This window comes from Electrophorus electricus, chromosome 7 (assembly GCF_041902795.1).
Source record: "Electrophorus electricus isolate QZ-2024a chromosome 7, ASM4190279v1, whole genome shotgun sequence".
In the NCBI taxonomy this organism is placed as follows: Eukaryota; Metazoa; Chordata; class Actinopteri; order Gymnotiformes; family Gymnotidae; genus Electrophorus; species Electrophorus electricus.
This window is the reverse complement of record NC_137503.1, coordinates 8,714,265-8,731,402: the sequence shown is the minus strand read 5'-3', so window position 1 is coordinate 8,731,402 and position 17,138 is coordinate 8,714,265. Positions and strand designations below refer to the sequence as shown.

Below are 17,138 nucleotides of genomic sequence, written 5' to 3'. Positions count from 1 at the left end.
TTTATAACAGAGCAGGACATAAGCACCACACTCACACACACAACAGGAACGCTGGGGATAGCGCCATACCAACCCTGAGTCAATGCTCAAGAATTCAGGAAGTATAATTTATACATTAAGGTAAGACACAAGGGAAACACAAGGGAAAATAAAAGACTCACCTCTCAAGTGTTGTGGAACTTTATACTGCATGTAGAGGTGTTGGGGTTTTTATGTTTGTTTGCTTTGGTTTGTAGTAAGAAAATGTTGTAAGTGACATGATCTTTGCATGTGGTGGTGTTCTAACAATGTTAGTTCGTGAGAAACTATACATTTTAACTAAATGCAAGAAATAAGACATTTAGGTCTGAAGTAACAGGGATACCTTATCAACACAAGTCAATTTTGATTAACACATTGCACAAGGTCTGCTAAAGACATTATTTTCACTTTAAAATTGTACTGATTCATACTATAAACACCACACCTGTTCTGCTTTCATAAATGACCCACTTCTGGTCTTTGTTCTAACATGTGTAATCACTATAGCAATAGCACAGGCCATTACCATGTTGCTGGCATCTAAATATGTAAGCTTCCACATATGACCCTTTTGGCTTTCCCTCAAGCTCCACCTATGGAGCTTACAGTATAGCTTAAAAGTTTTGCACTGGAACACAAAAGACTCAGGGCATGCAATGATTGGAAGAGAGCAGTTAAGGTGGGCTGTGTGGCCCCTGCTAGGGATCTGAAGTGGGCATGAAATGAAACCTTCCTCAAGGTGTTGCCGATAGCCAAATTTCCCAGGTGAGGAAAACAGGTGAAGGTTGTGTTCTAACAATTTTCAAAGCAGACTATACTTCATTTTATCACTAATGCAAGCAGGAAATGAATTAATTATAAAATAAAGCATTATGATAGATTTAATTCTTTATGGCTTGGTTTGCTTTTCATTTTCAGTATTTGTTTTTTTTTACTGACAAAAACAGACCTCAGTAGGCAAGGTGCACAAAAATCTTCTATAGCTGTTGCACAGTAGTCTATTCCAGTAGTCTGAGAAATAATTAATCACAACAAGTGCGCTAGTTCTATCAAAAATAACTCAGTTAATAAAACAAAGCAAACAAACCAACATTTATCACCTGCAAGAATATATATTAAATTGATTTGTCATAAAAGTATTCAAACACATTACTTGTTTTCCTGCAGCAGTGGGGCTGCTGAGGTAGTCTGCGGATTTGTTATTTGTTTGGGTGGTGTCTCTGCTTGGTGTCACACACTGATCACCCACCAGACTAATATATAAACACCCACTAGACATATATTCCCTGGGTACAACTTGCTCTGGAATCATCTTACAGTCTGTGCAGGACTGGTCCAAAATACAGAGGAAAGCCCCAGCAGTTACTGTTTTAAATACAGAATATGAGGTATTTATGAGCTCAATTCTTTCAGCTCACTGCTATAGTTGGCTGCTGTTAAGAGGCAAAGCTCTGTTGTGTTTTGTTTATCATAAAAGATTTGAATTGTTTATCGTATATTTAACAATATTCTAAAAGTAGACCTTTATCCATCCTACCCCTAATACTTCTAATGTTCAGATGGTTTTATATCAGTTGGTTCTATAAATACTGTAGTGAATTGCTGCGAATTGTTGCATAGGCCCTGAATTAAAAATTTAATGACTTTTAAGGGTGCTCACTTAACTCTAATGTTAACAGCAATATCAGTTTTCTTGTTTGGTTTACATGGCCCGCATTCTAAAGTATCTTACTGACAATATATGCTCTGACTACAAAAATACATATTTGGTGAAAAAAAATGTAACAGTTTGCTCTTTTCAGGTCCTGGATGACACTATGTAAATATAGCAGTCATGGATGACTTGGAGCACAGTGTTTTTATAGCAGAGCAAGAATGGAACTGTTTCTGTGAGGAGAGTGAAGAATGCTCTATCCAGCAGGCTGGGCTTGCAGGCCTGGATGACTCGGGCCTCAGTGACACTGATGACGATAAATGCTCTGCACAAGAGCCTGTTCTTCTTCTTCAGACAAATCCTGACAAGCCCAGTGAGGAACAAGGTGCAACCGCACAAATACAGGACAAAGCTGAGGACTGCAACATGAGAGACCTGTCCGTGGATTCTGAATGCTTTAGCTGTGAGACAGATAGAGGCAAGCATGCTGAACAGACTTCACAGATCAGTTTGACTGCTAACGCAACCACATGCACATGCTTGAACACAGATTGCAGCGTGAGTGGTAGTGACATAGTTCCCTCTGACCAGCAACACAGGACTTCAGACACAGAGAGTGTTAAAGACCACGATCAGTATCGCAGCAAGGGTAATTTAGGTCAAGCCACAGGGGAGCTAGTCACCATGACATCTGCTCCAAGTATCCAGCACACTGGTAAAGTTTGTAGCTCAGAAGTCACAATGGTGATGGGGAGTTCAGAAACACCAAAAAAGGAGAAAGAACGGTGGTTTGTCACAGTAAATGACAGTCCAGCTCACCCTAGAATATACCATGGAACTCCAGGCCAAAACAAAAGGAAGAGAAAAATGTTCTAGGAAGTTAACTGAAAAAAAAAAGAGTAGCAAAAAGGCCGTGTACTATATCAAATAAAGAAAAAAAGCAGATAATTTATATTTCAATAGATTACCTGGTAACGGAAATGAAGAGATCATTTCAGGATCAGCCAATATCCAAAAAATAGTTTTATCCCCATAAAAGAGCATGAAGTGGAAGATTGCGAAAAGGCCTCCATTACAAGCATTAACTTTACTTTAACTGTAAACCCATCTGCTGCTAAATTTGAAAACTTAAATTGTGCAGATGTTCCTACAGATATGCCAGAAAATAACTGTTCTATTTCTTTAAATTCTCCAACCCCACTAATTCTTGCACATAATTTACAATTACAAATTGATATTCTAAATGGTTCCATGACACAACTTGCATATGACTAATACATAGTTAACTAACACGAAAGTAACACTGAAATCGCCACTCATGATCAACCAGTGACCAACATATTATGCCATGTTTATGATGACACAGGAGAAAGTGGTTCAGGATTCACCCTCGCTTCAATAACTGTCCCACCAGATAAGACAATGAGTATTTAACACATTTTCAAAAAGAAGAGAAGCACTCCTCTCTCTCAGAGAATTCGGCATCAACTAATGAAAGCCTGGAGGTAGCTATAAATCCATCTCGTCCAATATATGCCCTTTCATCCTTTTGGGATGAAATGGAAAAGTTCGCAATAAATGACATCTTACATCTTAGAGTAGCTAATGACAAATGAAAGAAAATGTTCATCCTGAGGCGTGATGTCCAAGACAGATGTCTGGTGAATTCCAAAGACAGGATTTTATAAGAGAGTAGCTTAACAGGTGACACTGCAGATTCAGACTGTTTCACACATTTAGATGACTCTAAACCAGACCACTCAAGCTGTGAAATTCCTTTCACAAAAAACTTTCTCTGATTTTGATAATGAATTTTTACAAAGTGCAAACCGTAGCCCGGAGTCTCAGAATGTCCAAGAGCCCATCAATATACAAGAGCTCTTACTAGAACAAGTAAATGAGTTAACGGTAATAAACAATAAAAGTGATACAGAACATTTTATAATGCTATGACCTCAGGATGGAATCCCTCTTTACCTGTGTCCAGATGCAGAGGCACAAAGCTCATGTCTTGCATCTGATCAGGACAGCAGTGGAAATCCTTTTGAATGGGAAACCTTCAGGAAAACATCTTCCCTTGTTTTGTCAGTTGTCAATTCTCTAGATGATCATTACCTGTTAACTTTATCTGACATTTTTGCTAAAGACATTGCAGAAGGACTTGAGACAAGGAGCCCAGATGGGCACAGCTGTCATCTCATTTCCTTACTCACAATACCTTTCTGTGCCAAAGACTTATGATGATTTCTTTTCAGACTTTGAGGTTGCAAATCTTTTCTTTCCTTCAGTACAAGATAAAACAATTCCCATTTTCTCATCCCCACTTTTCTTGATGAGAGATCTGGTATTACCTGAGGTGGAGGAACTGAGCAAGTCAGATGCTGAAAATGAGAATTCCCAAATACAGGTCATGGCTCGCTACAGCAGCCAGCCAGAAAAGTCCACAAGTTACTTGCCAAACTTTAACTTTTTCACAAACCAGAGGACAAACTGGAGAAGCATTCTTTCCTTGAGAAGAATCAGATTTATGGGGAAGGGAAGTAGCTGGTGCCAAAAAATATGCTCTTGGATTTTCCCACAAGAAGCAAAAAAGGAAACATCATATGTCTCAAAAGTCCAGTCAATGTCACCTCTGCTTCCCCTGGAGGCCAAAGCACTTGTAGAGTTTGTAGATCAGCAGGAAAATATTCAACATGGTGTATCAATTTCAAGTAAGTTTAAACCTTTTATAGGTTTATTTATAATACCCACCAGTGTGTGTGTGTGTGTGTGTGTGTGTGTGTGTGTGTGTGTGTGTGTGTATGTATATATATATATATATATATATATATATATATATATATATATAAAATGGACAAAAGCACTGGGCACATTACACCAACATGAGCTTTTACAACATCCCATTCTAAATCCATAGGCATTAATATGGAGATGGGTCCCCCCTTTGAAGCTATAACAGCTTCCACTCTTCTGGGAAGGATTTCTACAAGATTTTGGAGCGTGTTTGTGGGAATATTTGCCCATTCATCCAGAAGAGCATTTTTGAGACCAGACACTAATGTTGGATGAGAGAGCCTGGCTTGAAATTGCCATTCTAGTTCATCCCAAAGGTGTTTGGTGGGGTTGAGGTCAGGGCTCTGTGTGGGCCAGTCTAGTTCTTCCACACTCAACCATGTCTTAATGGACCTTGCATTGTGCACTTCGTTACAGTCATATTGAAACAGAAAAGGGCCTTCCCCAAACTTTTCCCACAAAGTTGAAGGCATACAATTGTTCATGTCTTGGTATACTGAATCATTTCCCTTCATTGGGATTGGGCTAGGCCAACTTCTGAGAAACAACTACGCAGCATTATCCCTCTTTCACCAAATATTACATTTGGCACAATGCAGTCAGGCAAGTGACATTCTCCTGGTTTTCACCAAATCCATACTCGTCCATCAGACTGCTAGATAGAAAAGTATGATTTGCCACTCCACAGAACACCACTCTATTTGATACTTGTCATTGTGCTTAGTGATGTAAGGCTTGCATGCAGCTGCTTGGCCATGGAAACCCATGCCACGAAGCTCCCGATGCAGTTTTTTGCTGATGTTAATGCCATAGGAGGTTTGGAAGTCTGAAGGTTATTGAGTCAACAGGGCGTTGGCAATGTTCACATACTATGCACATCAGCACTCATTGACCCCGCTTTGTAACTTTTTGTGGTCTGCCAATTCATGGCTGAATTTCTGTGGTTCCTAAATGCTTCTACTTTTCAATGATACCACTCACTGTGGACTGTGGAGTGTCTAGGGGGGAAGAAATTTCATGAACTTACTTGCTGCAATGGTGGCATCCTATTACAATATAATTTGACCCATTCTTTCACAAATGTTTGTAAAGGCAGACTGCATAGCTAGGTGTTTGATTTCATAAATCAGTTGCAATGGGACTGAATGAAACCTAAATTCAAGAGGTGTGTACCAATACTTTTGTCCATGTAAAAGATTTTATATACATATATATATATATATATATATATATATATATATATATATATATATATATATATATATATATATACACATATATATATATATATATATATATATATATATATATATATATATATATATATATATATATATATATATAAAACCACTTCCTGTATATTATATATGTTTTTTACATTACAAAGTAATGTAAAAAATAGAGGCTAATGTTCTAATATTTCTCTTACAGAATCCTCTTTTCTATAGGTCAAGAAGATAATTCAAGGAGAATAATTTATGGCCATACAGATTTACTGATGCAACCTTATTTCAGTATATTTAGGAATTTATTTAGGTAAGATAATCACATACAATTAACATTTTTCTACTTAATTTGTATATAGCTCCGCTGGCAAATGTGAGTGCAATATCTGCTATCCAGTATTTGCGGCAGTATGTGAAAACAGACACAACTAATCATGATCCATGATCCATAGACTCTTGGATCTTTCCAAGAAATTCTCTGAAGTGGGCCAATGTAAAAAGAAGGGTTAATTCTGCATAAATTCATGGCAACAAACATTTTTCTTTTGATAAATATATATTACAACATACACCCATACAGATTTATGTGATCCAAAACACTTTACTTAACATAGTTTGTCAGCAGCTATGTCATTTAAAATAGACAGCATCCAAACCTTAGGGGAAATCCATTATTTCCTCCTATTTACTGTATTGTTATTAGAGTAACATTTATTCTACTATAGTCCAGGTATTGCCTAGATATTAGGTTTACAGAGGGCACTAGTAGGATTTATGTCAGAGATAGTTAGAACTGAAGATGTGCTAAACATTGGTAGCTTGTGTATATGGTTATGAATGAAAAAATACCAATAGATTGTTACTGAAAACTGCAACAATAGAACAATTTATGTTTTTAATAATAATAATAATAATAATAATAGTGTAATATTGCAAAGAATGTGGATATTTGTCAAAAATGTTTGTCAGTACCTTCATGGTTTAAAAAAACTGAGCACATGGAACTATGGAACAGCAAGTAATGTACCTCGCTAGACCAGTTTAAATGTGAAGCATACATTTTTAAAAACGAATTAAAGCTGCTTTTCATAGCAAATACAATGTTTTTATTTTTGGTTTTTTAACAAAACTGAGGAAGATTTATTTAACAGAGTAATGTATTAAAACCTTTGAATTCTTATGGTTTACTTGGACAAGCTGGTATTGCTATGGTCATACAGAATGGATTTTACTTTTTAATAACTGTCCGAATAATCTTTCAAAAATATAGTGTTAACCTGTTTACTACTGACCATGAATCAAGACAATAACTATTATTATTTTCCTATAACTTTTACTTCTAAAGACTGAATTTGTATTTTATAGAGGGAAAACTTTTAAACAGCATTCAAACAGCAGTTACAGTGGGGTGGGGTTCAAGCCCCATCACTGCCAAGTTGCCACTTTTGGGGTCCCTGAGCAAGGCCTTTAATCCTGAAAAGCTCAAGTTGGACTCAGTCATAATTGTAAGTCGCTTTGGATAAAAGCGTCAGCTAAATCCCATAAACGTAAATGTATATAGGACTGAATGCAGTATTAGGGAAATGCATGTAACTGTGACATCATATTAGTAATATTTATTAACCAATTTATTTGCAGCTAAGGGAGAGTGCTTGAAAGCATCTATACTAATCAAATTTACTTTTTATTTTTATTCATCAATAAAATTAGAAAAAATGTAGTTTGATTTTTAAAAGTGCAGTAAACATACAATCAAATAAGGTTTGATTTTTGATGCAAACATATGTACGTGCTTCATAAGGAGATACATTCAATATTGTTTTATTGTAGAAAATGCTGGATTGGTTGGCAGATGTGCAAGCAAAATTTTGACATCAGTAGGTTTTGAATAATATTGTTAATAGTTCTAACTTATAGTTATTCAAGCACACAAGAAGAAAGACACTGCTTTTTATTGTCACAGCTACCTTTATATTGTTACTTAGACATAACACCATATCCAGAGATATATGACATGATGTCAAGGAATTAGTTATTTGCTATTAATACAGTTTCACTTGTATTGCAATAAACAGTCCAAAAACTATTCTTTCTCTTTCTTTCTCTTTTCTCTATGTTATATAAACAAACGTTAAAAGGGTAAGACAGTGGAATATAGTTGACATACAGGCCAATAAGGAATTACTACTACAGTGTTATACACTAATAAGAGTGTCCCCTCTAAGATATGCCTGAAAAGAGGATGTTAAAGAAAGGGTAAGATACTGTATGTAAAGCATGCACTTTCTGCACATAGGTTACTTAAGTCCAAATCTACCATTGGAACATTTTAATTTACAAATAATGTAATATATTATTTGATACATATACTATTTACAATCTTATAGAGAGTAGGATTCAATAAATTCTGAAACATTTTGCTATATTGTGTATATAAGGATACAGGACAGCACCTTGCAAATACTAAATAAGTCTAGTGCTTTAGCACTGTAACAAAGTTTCATTAGATTTCCTTTTTAACAGTACAAACTGCCAAGTAATATTCATGCAAGGAAAACAATGTCAGTGTGCTTGGAAAAGGCTAGTTATTTTATACAATACAACAGGGAAAACTCTTAAGTGCAGAAAAGAGGGGGGGAAATGATCCCAATACAGGGTTATCTAAAGAAAAAGGAAAAAAACAAACAAACAAAAAAAAAAAAAAAAACAGAGTTAATACCCTGAATACAGAATTTATTCCATAGTCCACAGTGTATGTCAGTCATTTCAAGACGGCTTGTCTCCCTCTTTCTTCAGACGGCTGTTGAGCAGATAACAGCACAAAATGAGTATGAGAACAAACCCTATGAAACATCAGAGCAGTTCCATTTCACTTAACGCACCTATTGCTGTGGGCTCTAAAATTGTAGCTAACCATTTCTGAACATTATGCCAACATCTCCAAAAAGGTGGGCATGGCGTCGTCGTGGCTCACCTGTAGTAATCCTCCTGGCTTGGGAGAGGGGCGCTGTGCAGGTGGGCGTGTCCGTGCAGCCACTGCTGCTCCAGTGCCAACCTCTGCAGCTCGGCAGACTGCGCCTGCATGGCCTGCAGCTGATGCGCGGCTGACATGGGGCCCAGTGGGCCGGGCAAATCTCTAGGGAATGCTGCTCCTAAAAATCACCACGCCAAAGGGGTGGAAATCAGTGTTTGTATTGTTATTCTTTAATATAATAATCAGCCATACACAAAGGTGCTGTGGTCCAGGTGACTCACCAAAGAGAGGGTGCCGGAGCATTTCATGTTCATGGGGCAGTTCACCCAGCAGAGGATTGGGAATAGCACCTGGTGGATAGGGGAATCGGGCCAGGGGTGGCCCTGCTGCCAGTGGGTCCACCAGAGGATGAGGGCCTGAGCCTGGTACTGGGAGACATCACACGGATCTGGATCAGTCAGCAGTTTTGGCTACCCCTACTACTCTTCTCAAAACATACCTTGTTCTTTACCTTCTTATTTGTAGCTGATGCTTTATATCTCATGTTTGTGATTATGACAACGACTGTAATCAGATTTACCCTGGTTGAGTGGGTCCTGCTGATGCAAATGAAGGTGGGAGTGAATGTGTGAGTGCTGGTGATGGTGAGGCGTCACGTTGAGCATCTGAAGCCTAGCAACAGGGTCCCCGGCGACAACGGTGGCGGCCATCCTCTCCGCATGCAGCCGCTCTGCTGTCAGCCGCTCGGCATACGTCAGCTCAGGCCGAGGTGGTGCCGCCACGTTACGCTCCATGGCGGGGTGGAAGGGAGCAAAGGGGTGTGGCCCAGCAACATGAGGGAGGGGTAGTGCCCCGTGACGGGCAAAATGCTCCATGGGGTTGGCTGATGGATGGAGTGGGGTCTCCAGCTCCGGCGGCTTGACCTCAAAGCCTGGTTTCATCCTCTCCCGGATCTCCCTCTCTCGGAGCTCGCGAAGCTCTCGCTCACGGAGGGCAGGATCAGCTGCATAGAGACCCTGCATGTGATAGGCCAGGAGGTGGTCGCCTGGGCCAAGGGGCATGAAGAAAGGGTGGTTGCGGTTGCTAGGCGACATGACATGTGGCCGGGCGTACTCGCTGAGCGTGCGCAGGGCAGGAGTGTCTGGTCCGAGGTACGGCGGGACAGCAGCCACCGTGGTTGGAGGAGGCGGCTCAAATGAGGGCCGAGCCTGTTGTGCGTGGGCAGTGAGGGGGTGGTCACCTAGACGACCATCATGGGAGGAGCTGGAGGCCCGCTGGGAGAGAAGAGAAACATTTAATTTTTATAATCCACACATCATTCCATGTCACCTGTCCACAAAAATAAATAAATAAATAAATAAATCACATATTTAACAATGTTTAAAGTTTTTTGAACAGGGCTATATATAATAATAAATCAGATTGCACAAGTGCTTACAGAAGCTTTGTCTGAATCTCTCTCTCTCTCCCGCTCCCTTTCTCTCTCCCTTTCCCGCTCCCTCTCCCTCTCTCTCTCCCTCTCTCTCTCCCGGCCCTGCCGAGCGCTCTGCTCTGCTTCTCGCCGGGAGCGCTCCGCAGCCTCCTCCCTTTTCTTGGCTAGTTTGGAGGAGGCAAGTGGGGTGAAGTGGAGGTCAGTGCGAGAGCACGAGTTGTACCCTCTGTTCAGGTGTTTGATGAACCTGTTGTTCACACAAAACAGACGTCAGTGAACAAACCACAGTAAACAATAGCGCCATTACATCTCCGCAAAAAAACAGTTTACGTTTACCTTGCTGACTGGCTCGCGTGACTGGGTATGTTGACCACTGTGGGTTCTGGGGAGGGACTCCTGCGGGGAGGAGGGGGGCTATCACAGTCTTCGTCCTCATCCACTGGCTCCTCTTTAATGGCCACGTGCGCCGGTGCACCGGGGCCGCTGGCTGCAGAGGAGGTGGAGGTCTGGGGGGCTGGGCCGGGTGCTGAGGATGAGGCCAGAGACAACGCTGCAGCAGGCTCTGCTGTGGGGCGCATTTGTGAGAGCGAAGGGTGGGGGCAGGCAGCAGCCGGAGGCAGACCAGCGAGGTGACATTTGCCTTGATGGCCCTGCGACTGAGTAAGCAGCGGGGGCTGAGGAGGATGAGATTGGGGCATGATGTGGAGCGGTGGAGGCTGAGAGCAAGGTGGATGCTGAGCGGGCAGGGAGGCCAGAGGCTTCAGGGCCGGAGGTGGAGGCAGGTTGGGGTGAATCTGTAGGAAGGGAGGAGCAGCGGGGATGTGGGAGGGCTGCTTGTAAGAAGAGGGGATTGGTGTGGTTGGTGGTGGCTTGATCTGAGATGCTGATGCTGGAGGTACCGGAGGAAGGAGGCTCTCTCTCTGAAGGTGCAGAGGCTTAGGAGCAAAGCTGTGAGTGTGATGATGGGCTGCAGGAGGATGGCTGGGGTGGTGGTGATACTGAGGAGGCATTGGAAAGGATTGCCCCTGTCCTGGGCCTGGTCCCTGGAAAGATGAGGGTCCAGAATGAGCCTGGGTCGCCGGAGGACCCTCCAGGCCCCTTTGACCCCTCCTCTGAGCTATTATCAATGGATCGTCCGGGGGAGCATCCACGGGTACGACAACCCTCGAGGTGGTGGTGGCCATAGTGATAGTGGAAACACCAGGGGAAGATGCGCTTGATGGAGATGGCTGAGATGGCATAGTGTTTAATGGTGATGGTGTTTGAGAGGGGGCAAGAGTAGCAGCTGGAGTTGCTGCCTGCTGCGTTTGGGCTTGGGGCCCGGGCGGAGGCACAGGGATGGGGGAGTCTGAATCACTCTCGTTGGCCTGCAGGGGGCTGGCGAGGCTGGGGGAGGAGCTGCGGTTGTCCTGGTCTATGTCTTTAGTGTCACTGCTGCCATCATCATTAGCACTGCGGCTGTCTGAGCTCTCCCCTTCACCTTCTCCTTCCGACTGGGAGTCTGGACCCTCCTGAACAAGACAAGTAGGTGTCCTAAATCTTTTTGTCTATCAAATTATTTATTCATAATTTTAGCAGATATAGATGGTGTAATAAACTAAAAAGGGTTCACATATGAGTGTAAAACCATCACAGAACATCAGGACTAAAGCCATCTGCTGCTCGTTTAGTTATCTGAATTGTGCTGTGTTAAGTGTGCATGGATTTGTTCATCTTACCTGATTCTTGGGCCTTTTCATGGTTTTTCTTTCTGGTTCATCTGTATCTGGGGCACAAGTGTCTCTCTGTCTCTTCACTCCCTTTACTAAGGATGCCTCCACTTTCATCTTCTGAAACCAGGAGGGAAAATCATTCCAAAATTAGAGGTTAATCACAGTTAAAACATGAAATAAATCATCAAAAAGTAGAGCCTACCACTCACGGATGCACAACAAAAAAAAAGAAAACAAAAACAATAACCTTGCTGGCCTTCCCTGCCACTCCGGGTTTGGTATCAGAACTGGATGCCCTAGTTGCCATAGCAGTGGAGCTAGTTCTGGGGGTGTGTCCACTAGCTCGGACATCATCATTGGAGGGGGAGAGACCCCTATCAGGACTTCCTGTCAGCCTGTTCCGCCCACTTCTAAGAGATGACATCTAGAAGAATAAAATATGGAATTATTTAAATTGCAGGAGGCTTTCAAAGGCCGAGAGAGCATATAACCTGTCAAGCCAAACACACTGGTGCTCTGCTCCGACGCGTCTTCATGCCATGCCGTGCACCGAGCCCTTCTTCCTCCTCTCGGACAGGTTTGAACAGATAGGGTGGGTCGGTTGGCTTAGGTGCAGGCGGCAGGCGCCTGTGCTTGCTGAGGTGGGCGTGGCAGCTGGAGCACAGTAGGATGTTGTCACGCCCTCCATGATGCCAGTCCTTAGAGCCTGGCAGTGACAATACAGCCTATTAGAAGCAGAAATCTCACACAAAAGTGTATAAATGGAGTATAAAACCTGTGAATGTAGTGACTGTTTTTAACGTTTTGACAAGTGTTTGCAAAGCAACTTTTTAGAATCAAACTCACCCCTTATTGCTTATTTCCAAATTTTCATTTTAGGGCAGTGTTTAAGTGTTTAGGGCAGTATTATATGCTTTGAAAGCTTCTGTTTAAAATGTTGCTGGATCACAAAACTACAAGAAAATCTTGTAATGTCACCCTTAATAGAATATATACCATGAAAAGCTGTGCTATTGTTTAGAGAAGACCATTACTTAGTACTCAAAGACTCTTTATATGAGAAAAAGTTATTCATATTCATACATTTAGGGTACTACATAAAGTGGCACAAAGCATATTTTCATTAAAAAAAACCAATACATTAGTTTGTATGCGTCAGTGACAAATAAAAAATGAACATTTCACACAATGTAAATTTCAACATGTTTTCAAATGATGTAGCACATCAGTACTGAAGAAAAACATTTAATTGGCAAAGTGCTCATAAACAATTACATCCAGAAAGAAAAAACAACAGTTTTGCAGTACAGCTGCAAAAATCATTCCTAATAAAATCAAAAGAAAGGAACAAAGGTAATCATGATCCACACCATTAGCTTTCAAAATGTGAGTCTTCAGTAGGTTGCAGGCTAAGCATGGGCTGGAGGGGGTGATGAGTGAGATGTACTTACTGGTGGTTAAACAGTGGCTGCAAGCTTGACCTTTGCTCCCCTGCTCACTGTCCTCACTGTCCAGATCGTCCTCGCTGGCTGAACTGAGCTCCACTACAGAGTGAGTGAGGGAGAGAAAAAGAGAGATCACAGGTATCAGAGCACTCTATGCTTATAATATTGCTCATCCGCAGGGCACGTATGTGACTTGCTGTGCAGAACTCACTGGAGGAAGTGCGAGAGGTAGTATTGGCAGCAGCCGCAGTGTTGCGAGTCTTGACCTTGCGAGACGCAGGCTGCCGGCGGTGCTGCCGATGAGGTCGTGACCCCACTGCTTCAGGAGTTTTCTTCCAGTAGTAGTAGAATGTTATCAACTCACCCTGAATGTGACGGCACAAGTTCAAATAAGCCCAAGCCCTGTAAAGCGTGAGCGTTTTAGTGTGCAAGCATTAAAGCTTCTCCTACCGTTTTCTTACTAGGCAGCAGCTCTTTGCGTATCCTGAAAAAGTTTTTGCCATACTGTCTGAGACCTTTGATGAACCGCTTCTGTAATCAAGCACAGAAAGAAAGTAAACTTTTACAAAGTTACAAAATAAACTACATAAATCTTGACATAGATTATAACTCAAAATGAAACATTGATAGAGTGCTGTAATATACACCTAAACAGTTATTTTTGCTGAAAGAGCTTCCACTACAGTATCTCTTATATCATATATCATAATAATGTTAAAGTATCACTTCTCACCACTTCATCTTCTGACCAGCATTTCTCTATTAGTTTAGGGACTGGCTTCTTCACCAGGCACTGCAGAGCTTTGGCTGCATCATACTGGCTTTCATGGAGCTTAAAAAAACAAACAAACAAAAAAAAACCTTCCTCATAAATAAATCCTTCAGCTTTAAAACAGACTTCAAGAGACACCTTTACATTAAATATTTACTGTTGTATAGTACAAATCTCTATGAAGTCAGCCAATTAACTGCAAGGCGTTGCTTTTAACAATTCACTACCACCTCCAGTGAATTTTATTTTAGTGAATTTTTCCAACACCAATATAATGTAATGTCACAGAGTACAACAGTGCAATATTTGGTTATTCAACACAGTTACTCAGATCTGTATTATACTGTTATCAGCCTATAAAATTGAGAACATGTACATAGGCTTTTCAAACATAACTGAGTTCAAATGTTCGAACAACTAACCGTGTTCAAAGCATTCAGTGTAGTATCATCACGGGAGGCTGCAAGACAGCCATCCTCTGTTGAACCTCCATCACACATCCCTGCAAATGCTGCCATGCTCCTAAATACAGGAAGTAAATAAATAAACAAAATACTCAGAGATAAGACAATTTATAAACACTTGCCAGAAAGCAATAACCCTCCAAATTCCCTTCCCCCACAGCTGACTTAATTCAGATTTTGAAGAAGCTACATGTGTCATATGGCCAAGGACCACTCACCTGGCAGCCCGCAGGTACATGAGAAGATCACAGTCATTGACTCCTGGTGTCCAGACTAGCTCCTCTTTATCTGTGACTGAGTGCGTACTGGGAGCAGGCAGGGGCTGCAGCTCAGGGAGTTTGGCCTGCACATGTTCAAATGAAGCTAATAGCACATTTATGCACTTTGACAATCACACTAACAAACATGCCTGCACAGTTATATATGCACATGAGAATCACAGATATTAAAAATATGCATATGCACATTCATTAATTCTAGTATCAAAAATAAGCATCTATTACTAGTTGTGCTTATTTTTACTATTTATTTCAATAGGATCTACTAGGTGTGTTTTTCACCTACCTGATGACTTGGACCCACTCGAATCTCTCCTTGCGTGCTGTTCAGCTGCCTGAAACACAGAAGTGGTATTAGTCTTGAAAACATGCAGCATGGAGATTTGCATTCATTTTGATTCCCTTAAAGCATGAGGTATCCAAAACGAAGATAACATATCAAATGCCAGTAATATATTAATCACTTTTTAAAGCAATGTAAATTAAATATGTTAAAAGATAGAAATTACCAAAAATGTCAAGTCAAACTGAAGCACCAACAAACCATAACAGCATCACAAATCATAAAAAGACAACAGGGAATGACAATCCCATTTAAAATGATTTTTAAAAATAGAATTTAAAAAAATAAAGATCATTTAATAATTACTATACAATACGCGTGATCCTAAAATGAGGTATATGTAAAAAAAACGCTCTTGGTGAAGTTGCATATCAAAACCATCTATCCACAAGTTCACCCCATTTAATCCATTCAGATACACTTGGAAAAGTTTGAGCTGCGTCATGACGGGTAGTGTTTTGATGTTTGTACCCTTTTAAATCGCCTCATTTTTAACGTTAATTGCAACATGTCATTTGCCTATCAGCAATCAGGATTATCAATCTCAATCCCACCCATTTATCTTAAATAGCCAATCTACGCCCGTCGGCGACGTTCCCTCCAAAGGTTATATAAACAGGTCTTAAACACGTACACATTAGAAATGGGTAATTTTTTCAAACAAGAGTCATAAATTACATAACTTATGGCCGGGTAAACAAGCATTTTACATTTGAAATCTTTAAAAGAAATGCAAGATTATATTATGCCATTCGATCGGTTTTCGCTAACGCCACAGAAAAATAACCAGTGCACAGAAAATTCCTTCCTCGAGAATAAATATACTAATAAGTAGGTAAGGAGAACTTGTAAGTACAATATTGGCTATAAAACGCAGCACGAAATTAAATGACCATCCGCCATAGTAGATAATCAGCATCTGTCCCATTTCCTTCTTGTCAAGATTGCTAGCTAGCCTTGCTTCGCTTTGGTGTGTAGCCGAGCGAAGCAAGCTGTCAAGTTCATAACCGTTTAGCTATATTTGCAGGAGAATACAAAAGTACTCGCGGTGTCTGACAAAATGCAAGGGCAGATTAAAACAAGGCATTGGTAAGGGAAAGAAATCTAACAAACCTTCGCGGACTGAATAAGTCATCCATGGCAGAGGCTCCTTCGGTTGTGTTTACAGATTGTTTGGTTCTGCGTCGGCTCCAAACTATGCTATTCCCCTATTTCATACTACTCAAAATGGAGGCTACGCTCAGTATTTTTTCCTAGCTCAGGCGATGACCTCAGTCTTCACGCACAGCCTACCGAGATCCCCTTCCATAAGCATAACTGAGCATGTGCCGTCGCGACCATCGGTAATGGAATCATCTCTGTGTCCGGTCTGTCCGTTAAGAAACGAACGAGAAAATCAAGACTGCCTGCAATGTAGACAATCCGATTCAACTGTCGATGGGGGCGTAGCATGTAAACTGTAAAATTTAAATAGTAAATTAGCTTCCCAACCTTATAATCGGGGAAGCTCAGAACAGTATCAACGTTAACGATATTACCGTGCACACACGTATAAAACGTATACAACCGCACTTAGGAAAGCAACTGAATAAATGTGTAGCTATTCCCCTCCCCCCCTGTTGAATAAAAGCATCTACGCCACCTTTATTCAACTTCCGTTATGTAAGGCATGTGGATAACGTTCTTAAATCTAGGCAGATAACTTCGTCACTTACAGCCAAGTAAAACCGTTACTGTATATTTACTCCTAAACCTTAATTTAAGCCGTTTATTAATTGTAATGGTCGTAGTATGCCTTGGAAAGAAATAAAGTTCGTACGCGTATATATACACATTTTATGTATATTTGCATATACATAATGCATAGGTTTTACACGGCAATTTATTTTATGGGGGCAGCTTTAGACACCAAGCCAAGAGATACCGATTTGTATCACTACACCTGGAATCTTTCAATTAATGATTGCATCTAATCTAGCCATCATAAACAAACAGGCTGCCAGAATAGCCCAATTTCCATTACA

The 17,138-nt window shown here is 40.9% G+C and overlaps 1 protein-coding gene and 1 long non-coding RNA gene across 3 annotated transcripts; one reads left to right on the top strand and one right to left on the bottom strand.

The window, feature by feature from the left end:
• Window positions 1-24: 24 nt before the first annotated feature.
• On the top strand, window positions 25-7,780 carry LOC113576028 (uncharacterized). The gene is made up of 3 exons (XR_003410458.3): window positions 25-120; window positions 1,824-4,386; window positions 5,900-7,780. It is a non-coding gene; the product is annotated as an uncharacterized LOC113576028 (long non-coding RNA).
• rereb (arginine-glutamic acid dipeptide (RE) repeats b) lies at window positions 7,631-16,715 on the bottom strand. 2 transcript variants are annotated; one of them, XM_027007890.3, is made up of 17 exons: window positions 16,228-16,712; window positions 15,058-15,106; window positions 14,712-14,836; window positions 14,452-14,551; window positions 13,991-14,089; window positions 13,708-13,788; window positions 13,469-13,622; window positions 13,264-13,356; window positions 12,322-12,518; window positions 12,060-12,236; window positions 11,819-11,929; window positions 10,437-11,611; window positions 10,107-10,347; window positions 9,249-9,942; window positions 8,950-9,096; window positions 8,669-8,846; window positions 7,631-8,494 (listed from the first exon to the last, which is right to left on the bottom strand). In XM_027007890.3, exons 1-17 carry the CDS (start codon window positions 16,251-16,253, stop codon window positions 8,461-8,463), a joined length of 3,681 nt encoding a protein of 1,226 aa, XP_026863691.2. In that variant the 5' UTR covers window positions 16,254-16,712; the 3' UTR covers window positions 7,631-8,460. The 2 variants fall into 2 exon arrangements, with proteins under 2 accessions (XP_026863691.2, XP_081573803.1); XM_081717677.1 differs by lacking the exons at window positions 7,631-8,494; window positions 8,669-8,846 and having other exon boundaries at window positions 8,960-9,096; window positions 9,180-9,942; window positions 16,228-16,715.
• Between the last annotated feature and the right edge of the window lie 423 nt (window positions 16,716-17,138).

Coding starts and splice junctions, on each gene's coding strand:
- rereb (XM_027007890.3), bottom strand. CDS start 16,253: ATGGATGACTTATTCAGTCCGCGAAG. Junction 9,097..9,248: donor GCAGGACCCACTCAACCAGG/GTAAATCTGATT, acceptor GATGTCTCCCAG/TACCAGGCTCAGGCCCTCAT. Junction 8,847..8,949: donor GCTCCGGCACCCTCTCTTTG/GTGAGTCACCTG, acceptor GGTGATTTTTAG/GAGCAGCATTCCCTAGAGAT.